Genomic DNA, 10271 nt, shown 5'->3' on the forward strand with positions numbered 1-10271 from the left:
AATAAAACATGAGGTTAATATGTATTTCTAGATACGCCGACTATTGTAGAATTGCATTCTCTAATATGTGATGTTCCATCTTTTGTAGGTCTGTTAATGGAATGAAGTTGTTACAAAGTCACGTGGTTCTCCTCCTCTCCTGCGGTATGTATTATGTGCGGCTAGAGTTTCCTTTTATTCCCTTCTGTTCACCTGTATACTTGGGCCTAATGCATGTGTGTTGTGCACCAGCTACTAGCAGAACAGGCTGGGTCTTGTCACATGACAGTGGCCTCTTATAGAGGGAGCTGGGGAGTATAGGAGGTAAGCATTTGTTTCCAATGCTCCATGGCTCCCTCTAGTGGCCGCAATGCGCTGTTACATTACAATACATTTGATCTGACAAGAAAATACAATATAGCGGAGAACATTCGTTTTGTGTCTGTTTATACAGAAGGAACGTTCATAAAGATTGGTGGGGCAAATGGCTCTGCGAATTGGTTATAAATGGATCCCTATGTCAGGTCCATGACCAAGTGTCCGACTTTTCAAAGGGGGTGACACCAAAATGGTGCAGGTCACACCTCCCTTGTTACCCCACTTTGACTTGTTTGTACAAAGTACAGGTTCGCTTTAGGCTGATAGGGGGATCTGACCACACGGCTAAGTTTAGAATTGTAGAATTGGCAACCAGAGGCCAGGGTTTGCTTTTTATTTTTTTCTTTATTATTTTTTAACTTTTTTTTACTTTTTTTTTTAATTTGTATTTTATTACTTTTTTAATTTCTTTTTTTTTTTTTACTTATTTTTTTAATTTGTATTTTATTACTTTTTTAATTTCTTTTTTTTTTTTTACTTATTTTTTTAATTTGTATTTTATTACTTTTTTAATTTCTTTTTTTTTTTTTACTTTTTTTTTAAACTTTATATCAGTTTTAATGTTTTACATTTAGCCCTGCTTGCCCGAAGCAAGGCTAAATGTAGAACAAAAAACAAAACAAAAACTACCCACCCATTGGCTGCACTGCCCCTCTACTCCATGCTGCCCCAAGGCCCAGGCCTCGGTGGCCTTGTGGGAAATCCGGCCCTGCCCCCCCCCTCATGTATTATCCTCCCACATACTATATTCCCTCTCCTATGCTTACTCTATGGCACATGGTGGTTCTATCATGAGATGAATATTCTGTGGTCTTTGCTCTTATATCCTCAATCTATCTACTTGTACGTGTTACTATGACTCTGGTTACATTGTATGTAACTATTTATCATCTGTATACTGCACTTCCTCTCTCCTATTACAAGATGTTTATTTCTATCTCTCCATACTTTACATTATTATATTAAAATCCCCCTCCCCCTCTCTCCTTCTTCTGCTTGTGTTTTGTTGTTGATGATATTGCTATGCTTTTCTGTTTTGGTGGTTGTTGTAACATATATATATATGGGTTGTGGAAAAAAAAGTGTTTAAACGTGGAGACATGAAAGAGAAAATGACTGGCGATAGAACCATAGAGTTAGGTATAGGGCACATATGTGGTGTGTATGTGAAGCATATTGGATGTCTCAACAACTGTTAAATGTTCATTAAATTATAAAATAAAGATTAAATATTTAAAAAATATATTAAAATCAATAAACAATAGAAACAGAAATGTAGCACTTGGAGGCCTTTTTGCTGCTTTTTTGTTTCTTTTGAGTTTGCCCAAAATTGCGACATCTGAAGGTCCCCCGAAGGTCCGGATTTGACATCTTCTGTGACATTCCGCAGAATACAGCGGCAGGGAATGTGCCTTCAATCTGATGATAAACATGTCGGGGGTCGGTCAGGAGAGTCTCCATGTTACGAGGAGAATCTAAAAAACTCCTCCGTGTGACCCGGGTCATGTGACGTGACTGCCATCTGCCTACAATTGATTGTTTCCTGCCATCCACAGCGAGATTATCTGTACAGCGCACAGCCGGGGCCCCCCCGGACGGCAGTCCAAGTCCTTACAGCGGGCCCCCGATGTACGCTGTACCAGAGATGGCGGATATAAGGGATGGAGTGTCATAAAAATACAAAGCCGATGTTTGTACAGAAAGTCCATCAATGTGACCAATCGTATTGTGATTCTTTGTATACAGCGTTGCCATGCCTGGGGGTGCAGGATCTCCACGTCAGTCCCGAAATAAGAGGGAAAATCTCCACAGCGGCTCAAAGTAAGGAACTCTCTATAACAGACCTTCCTCCGTATTGAAGTCATGTCCTCATGTTACCCCTGGGAAGTTGGTACACGGGAGGATTTGCCCCGTGCATGTCTGCACAGAGGGTCACCAGAGGAGATCTCCATGTAATGAAGCTTTGATTGGTTGTAAAGGAGCTTTTATAGCTCACCAATGATCTCTTCTCTGATCTGCTCCCTTATAGAATACTGAAAGCATTTTGCCCTTTTCAATAAATACAAAAAATACCTGTTGATCCTGCCAGGAATTTTGCAAGCTGATAACTTCCTGTGCATCACTCTTACCAGTTACATTGTTCCCAGCACACCCTGTGGACTGCAGACTCTCCCCATGCTATGGAGAGGTGTTCTGTAGTCCTCTGCCGGAGCACAATTAGGAGACAGAGCATTGTCACCCTAGAACAGGAAGTGCCTGAACAACGACAGAGCACATAGTCACCCTATAACAGGAAGTGCCTGAACAAGGACCTCTATGGCAGGATCACCAGAGCTGATATTAATAAAAGCTGCAGATCTTTAGGACTGAATCAACTCATTGAACTAATCGATAATGAATATCATTGTCAACAATTCTCATTATCGATTAATGATTCTGCACTGGGGATGCGCCAATATAGGTATCGGTGCCGATACTGGGCATTTTCACCAGTAATGTATTGCTGGGATTTGTAGTCCGCTATAGCGGATGGTATTATTCTGCATTGCTGTATAATGTATTGCTGGGATTTGTAGTCCTCTATAGCTGATGATATTATTCTGTATTGCTGGGATTTGTAGTCCTCTATAGCTGGTGCTATTCTGCATTGCTGTATAATGTATTGCTGGGATTTGTAGTCCTCTATAGCTGATGGTATTATTCTGCATTGCTGTATAATGTATTGCTGGGATTTGTAGTCCTCTATAGCTGATGGTATTATTCTGCATTGCTGTATGATGTATTGCTGGGATTTGTAGTCCTCTATAGCTGATGGTATTATTCTGCATTGCTGTATGATGTATTGCTGGGATTTGTAGTCCTCTATAGCTGATGGTATTATTCTGCATTGCTGTATAATGTATTGCTGGGATTTGTAGTCCCTCTACAGCTTAGAGTCAGTGGAAGAACCGCATGCACATTTTTTTTGTTTTTTTAATCCAATTAATCGGTTAAAAAAAATTCAGCCAACTAATCGATTATGGAAATAATTGTTAGTTGCAGCCCTACAGATCCTAAAACATTTTAAGCAACTTTTGAAATGACATCTTAAAACGTATATTGGATTTCGTTGATTTGGTTTTACATCTGTTGAGCGGATTGTATTTACTGACATTGGTGAGATACAGAACAGGTCAGACCGGTCCTGCGGTCAGAGTAGTCCCGGGACGTTCTTAATCCCCGTCTGCCTGTGTGTACATTGGGGGGTCTCGGACTCGGTGTGCGGAGGACAATGCTCTGAGTCATCTTCTGGTGGTGATGATGGCAGACATGTTGGTACAGGAGCCGTGACACAGCGCTGAGTCATGTGACTTCCCAAGCCATGATGACTCTATTTTGTGGTTTGGCCTAACTCAGCAAACAAGAGGTTAAGCACTGCCTAAGAGCTGCAATGGGTTTCTAATTTGTTTCTAATATATCAGGCCTATGGGTCCGCTTAGGGATGAGCAGCTGCTTAGAGCATTGCAAAGAGTTCCTCAGATGTCTGTAGCCCCACAATTGACCCCCCCCCTTCCCCACCCCCATGCCCAACCACCTCTGAGAACTACCCAGTTATTCTTGCTCCATGGAGTGTATTGGACCTCCATAAGAATGTCCCGCCATTCATGCACATGCTCCCCGTTATGCCCTAAAGGCCCTTCAGGGTCTCAGCCACACGTTCTGGAGGCGCCCAAAGTCCGTTCTCTACTGGCAGGATGTGTTTGATATTAATGATCGTTCTTCCATCATCAGTGCTCCCTTTAGCCAATGATGGGTATCCTGGGTCCTCCTTTTTGGAAGACCCTTACCTGGAATTACCAATAATTGCACCCCGATTATTGGTAATTTCAGGTAAGGGTCTTCAAAAAGGAGGACCCAGGATACCCACCTTTTGGCTGAAGGGAGCACTGAAGATGGAAGAACGATTATTAATATCAAACACATCCTTCTTGGCCAGGAAAACAACACCATCTCCCCAACCCGCTTCCCCGCTGGTCTGTCCAGACTCCAGGAGAAAAGGAAATACCCGCTACTTTGGGGTCATGTGACTCCCTCCATCCATGTGACAGCACTGGTACTTGGGGATTGGCAACAAGACGGTCTTCCTTCCATTGGCTTAACGGAGCAGCAGGAGAGCAAAGAGAGGTGAGTATGGGCAGCTGGGGAGGGGAGGGGAAAGCACGGGTAGAGCCAGGGCCGGATTATTAGGCACATGCCTACATGTGCCCTCCATAGAGCGGCGCTGTGCCGATACCGACTCAAGATACAACATCTGCAATAGCGAGGGGGGTGCATTCTGCACAAAATTTACCCATCTGCAGCCCCTACAGGACCCGCCGGCTTCCTCAGACCAGGGGAAGGACCCCGTCGCTGCGTAAGGCTGCCCTGTACAACATCTGTTTGATGCGGACAGGCGTTTAGGGCAGCCTGACGCGACCCCGGAGTCCTTCTCTGCATATGTGAAAGCCGGCGGGTCCCGCAGCAGGCAAAGGCGCCGGCTAAACCAATTCCCATTCGTGCCCACAGGCGCCCGAAATGGAAACCCGGCCCTGGGTGGAGCGGAGGAGGAGGCGGCTATGAAGGTAATTAATAAAGATGCATAAATTGGGTGCAACCGGAACACAAACACGAGACAAAAATGTACAAAAACACCGATTTCTGTAAATCTGATAAATATATATAAATAAGTTTTTATTTCAACCTTCAGCGATTGTTTCCTGACTCTGTCTCACGTCTTCCAGGGATGTTCTGTTCGGCCCCTCTGGACATCCTTTTTCTCCTCGATGGCTCTAATAGTATCGGGAAAGGAAGCTTTGAGCGCTCCAAGCACTTTGCGGTGAAGCTGTGTGACGCGCTGGATATCGGTGCGGACAGGGTCAGTACCATACGTGTTCCTTGTCCGATGGGTTTCCTGATACTAACAGGCTGTAGAGTCTGTATACAAAATCGTGTGTTTTGCTGTAAACTGCTGACGCTGCATTGCCGTCTTATGTCCTCATTGTATCCTGATATCAGCAGTTAGAGGACACACAGGGAGGTGTCCATAGCAGACACACAAACTGCTGCAGGGGGGGGTCTTACCATTGTGGGAGGGGCAGAGACACAGACTACTGGAGGAAATCTCACCATTGTGGGAGGGGCAGAGACACAAACTACCGGAGGAAATCTCACCATTGTGGGAGGGGCAGAGACACAAACTACTGGAGGGAATCTCACCATTGTGGGAGGGGCAAAGACACAAGCTACTGGGGGAAATCTCACCATTGTGGGAGGGGCAGAGACACAAACTACTGGAGGGAAATCTCACTATTGTGGGAGGGGCAGAGACACAAACTACTGGGGGAAATCTCACCATTGTGGGAGGGGCAGAGACACAAACTACTGGGGGAAATCTCACCATTGTGGGAGGGGCAGAGACACAAACTACTGGAGGAAATCTCACCATTGTGGGAGGAGCAGAGACACAAACTACTGGAGGAAATCTCACCATTGTGGGAGGGGCAGAGACACAAGCTACTGGGGGAAATCTCACCATTGTGGGAGGAGCAGAGACACAAACTACTGGAGGTAATCTCACCATTGTGGGAGGAGCAGAGACACAAAGTACTCAGCATTGGGGTCTTATAGGGTGAATATCTGCCATCAGCATCCACAAATACTCTGTGGAAAGATTTACTCTCCGTGATCTCTGTTGTTGTTATTGTCTTTGCTTGCCGTAAGCTTATCGTTAGCTGTTCATGTAATATTGACGTTGAAAGATTGAAATGCGCAGTGTGACATGTACAGAAGCTTTACCCAGAGAATTAAAATTCCTCTGATAATCCAGCAAAGTGCTGAAGATCAGACGTCTGAGAGGCCACTCCTCCGAGCAATGAGAATAAAGGGTCCTCTGATTATTTTTTGGAGTATTGGATAAAGTCGCATTTTACAGGTGCTGCCAATTCTTTATGCCGGGACTGATCCATATGAGCGATGTCTGTACGTACGCAGCTACAGCAGATTGAATACACCAAAGAGGGCCTGTCGCAGTCTCACAGGATACTGAGATTCAGTTGTCAGTGTCTTAAATACTTCAAGGGAACCTTCACTCTGAAAAATGATAACTTTGCTCCCCTTAAACCTTAAAGGAGAACTATGAGGGGGGGGAGTGCTTTTCACCTGTAACAATGAGACTGTCACAGGTCGGCTCAGTAGATCGGGAAGTGAGCAAACACATACCGGCGTTCGCTCACCTCTCGATCCTGTCACGGCTCTCTGCCGTGACAGGGGAGGGGCTGGATTCCCCTCTCCCCGCTCCGATCCTCCAGCGCTGACTGGTGGAACGGACGGGGGAGGAGGCGGGTACAGCTGGCTCTGCCTCTAGATAGGGAGAGCCAGCTGTCACTCACGCCGCTGGGCGGATCCAGACATAATTGTCTCAATTGTTGACGTCTCAGTATCGTGGTATACTGAGCCTAGGGTGACGGGAGGACGCTAGTTTGTGTCCTCCCGTTACCCTAAGGAGAGTTATGGGGAAAAGCCCTGACCCCGTAGTTCTCCTTTAAAAATACATTCAAGTCCCTGAACTCTGAACAACAATGTATCTTATTTGTGTATCACTCGGCTGTAGATCCTCCAATCATCTCTGACACTGTCCTCCCTTATGGAGGGAAGGGATCTCATGTTTAGTTTATAATTTGTATTGAGATTGTAGTCCATCCCGGGGGGGGCAGAGCTTGGAGCGGTGACTACTTTACCACACACACAGGGACCATGGGGAACAGACGTAGCCCCCCTCCAGAAGGAAGGACAGTGTCAGAGATGATTGGAGGATCTACAGCCGAGTGATACACAAATAAGATACATTGTTGTTCAGAGTTCAAGGACTTGAGTGTATTTCTAAGATTGAACTCCGGAGTTTAGTGTCACTTTAAGCATTAAAGTCACAATCGTTACATAGTATCAGGAGTATATAGTATTTGGTTTATATGGAATTCTGGTTCTGGTTTGGTAGGTATATCACATCCCCCTACAGTCGCCGGTAATATCTGTCCTGATTAGTAAAGCACATTCATCATCATGGACACATTCACCCCTTCAAAGAAGATTCACCAACTGTAACATTCTCCTGATTTGTAAATGGTCCATTGTTACGTCATTCGTGAAGGTTCACCTGTTCCCACCATTCAGATCTGATACCTTATTCAATAGATTGTGGCTGTTTTTTCTTCTGTGCAGGTGAGAGTGGGGTTCATTCAGTACAGCGCCACGCCACAGGTAGAGTTCCGCCTTGATTTGTTCTTTACTAAAGAAGACCTTCAGGAGAAGATAAAGGCCGCTGTTCTCAAGTAAGTTCCCTTCTGCGCTGGTTTTATGATCATTTAGTCTCTTCTGAAATGGCGGATGGTGAATTCCTCAACTTATCAGACGTTGTCTGTAGCAACTTCAGGGGGACAGTCCACTTCTTGCCTGATCTGCCAGAATTCAAGCCGTGGGTGGCGCCGTCATAACTGGCACCACAAAAGTTAATTGAAAAATTGAAGGAGCCGGGTGGAAATTTGTGAGCGGAACTTTTTAGATTCAGTCACTGCTCAGGTAATCAGACAGCTGTGAATACTAAATACAAGAGCCGGAACTGAACATTTGTGTAGTTTTGTTTTGTTTTTTTGTATAGTTTTGGATGGCGTGGGAAGGGGTTACACTACCTGTCAGGTTTCTATTTCTGTCAATTTGTCCTGGAGATCATTATCACTGAGACAAAATCCTCCACGGTGGACACTTGTTCTTATGACAACTCTCTAAGATGCGGATTCTGTTCACTATGGAGAGATTTCCTCTCATTTCCCTTTGAGTGTCTCCTGAACAGGAAGTGAAGGGAAATCTCCCCAGCAGGACTTTTAAAGGCCAGGGGCTGCATGCAGGGCAGCCGTCAGAAATTTTGGGGCCCCTTACACGGCTTTAGGCCGGCATAGTGACGCGCTGGACACAGGACCCACCTGAGAGTGACCCTGCAGAGCCCACCATAGATGCTGCACAGCCCATCTGAGACTGTCTATGGTGGGCTCTGAAGGGGTCTCAGGTGGGCTGGTCAGGGCTGCATCCCTCCCCTCCCTCCTTTTCCTTCCTAGCTCCTCTTACCTGCACACATGGCCTCGTGTGCCGCCGGACAGGCCAGAAGTGACGTCACGTCACTAACGTGACGTCACTTCCGGCCAGTCCGGCTTCAAACGAGCAGCGCCGCTGATGGGGCCCTAGCTTATCTCGAAGCCGCTGGAGCGGCAATGCTGGGGCCCTGCGCTGCTAGGGCCAGGTCTCCGCCTCCTCGCCCTTTACTGTCATAGTTACATAGTTACATAGTATTTGAGGTTGAATAAAGACATTAGTCCATCAAGTCCAACCTGTCCAAGCTGTCGGCCAATAGTCATGTAAGGGACCCGGGCGGGGCCCCACAGGCTGCCTGGGTCCCTTACATGAGTATTGGCTGTGCCCCCCTGATGGCTGCCCTGGCTGCATGTCATGTAAAGCCTCATTGAGCCGTGTTCCTGTCATACATCTAATACTACAGAGGAGTTCTATTATCATTAATACTTTCCATCTCTCCTATATTCCCTCTGTCTCTCCTCCTTGTACACACACTGTCTCTCTTCCTCTCTCTCTTCCTCTCCCCATCCTAGAGGAGGCAGCACAGAAACTGGCCTGGCTTTGAAGTACATTCTCCGTAAGGGCTTTCCTGGAGGTCGGGACTCTTCGGTGCCAAAAGTTCTCATTATCCTGTCAGATGGCAAGTCTCAGGGAAGTCTTGGTGGTCCGGCAGCTCAGATAAAGGAGAGCGGCATTGAGGTGTTTGCTATTGGAGTCAAGTTTCCAAGGTGAGGATGTTACAATTGTATCAAGACTTGGGTTCTTGTCCTGTCACTTTGTACTTGAGACATTCCCTCGTGTCCCAGCTTGTGTGGATGGAGCATGTGTGTATGTATAGATGTGTGGATGGAGCATGTGTGTACGTATAGATGTGTGGATGGAGCACGTGTGTACGTATAGATGTATGTGTGTACGTATAGATGTGTGGATGGAGCACGTGTGTACGTATAGATGTGTGGATGGAGCATGTGTGTACGTATAGATGTGTGGATGGAGCACGTGTGTACGTAATAGATGTGTGGATGGAGCACGTGTGTACGTATAGATACGTATGTGTGCTTGCAACAACATTTTTGTTTTGTCAGGTCAGTTCTGGTCTTTGTCTTGGAGCCCAGAGGCTTTGTAGATCTTTAGGTGGGATAAAACCTCAGTTCCTGGTCCATATCTTACCTGGGAGCCCCAGACCTCATTATTAGGCCTGATTTCCCACAAGGCCTGGCCCCGGGGCAGCAGGGATGTGGAATTCCTATCTCCCGGGGGTAGTTATTTTCTACATTTAGCCCTGCTTTGGGCAAGTGGAGCTAAATGAAGAGCGGGGAAGCCGTTGCTTGTTTTGTACAAAATTGTAATCCCCCGAAAATAAGACCTAGTGTGTGTTTTTGAGCCCCAAAAAATATAAGACAGTGTCTCATTTTCGGGGGAAACACGGTATATATATATATACATCTGGTCCTCTGTTTCCCTCCACAGGTGGGCGGAGCTTCACTCCCTGGCTACGGAGCCGGTGGAAGAACATGTATTCTTTGCGGAACACGTGGATGATGCTGTGAACGGCTTGTGCAGCTCTCTGAGTAATTCGTCTGCGTGCGGCGCAGTTCCCGCAGGTAAATCCCTCCGCGCGATTCCCTCCCTGGCCCCCCCCTGGATGGGACCTATTTGTGAAAACTACTGTGGGGACAATGACTTGTGTATATTGGAAAACGTGGATGAGAGCAACACGATGCGTTTCAGTTAGTCAGTTAGATCTACCCCATCCTATAGTCTAATCCCGTCCT

At 46.2% G+C, this 10271-nt stretch overlaps 1 protein-coding gene across 1 annotated transcript in view; it reads left to right on the top strand.

Annotated features, from left to right (window-relative positions):
- The window catches only part of VWA2 (von Willebrand factor A domain containing 2), a 29040-nt gene that overhangs the window by 4868 nt on the left and 13901 nt on the right, over positions 1 to 10271 (top strand). Inside the window, exons 3-8 of the mRNA XM_018570758.1 lie at positions 89 to 144; positions 2104 to 2178; positions 5118 to 5248; positions 7591 to 7703; positions 9030 to 9224; positions 9967 to 10100. Of these exons, the coding sequence (XP_018426260.1) occupies positions 89 to 144; positions 2104 to 2178; positions 5118 to 5248; positions 7591 to 7703; positions 9030 to 9224; positions 9967 to 10100 (704 nt within the window). The remainder of the gene's footprint in view (positions 1 to 88; positions 145 to 2103; positions 2179 to 5117; positions 5249 to 7590; positions 7704 to 9029; positions 9225 to 9966; positions 10101 to 10271) is intronic.

The sequence above is a fragment of the Nanorana parkeri genome, unplaced genomic scaffold (assembly GCF_000935625.1).
Source record: "Nanorana parkeri isolate BGI_ZX_2015 unplaced genomic scaffold, ASM93562v1 scaffold1592, whole genome shotgun sequence".
Lineage (NCBI taxonomy): Eukaryota > Metazoa > Chordata > Amphibia > Anura > Dicroglossidae > Nanorana > Nanorana parkeri.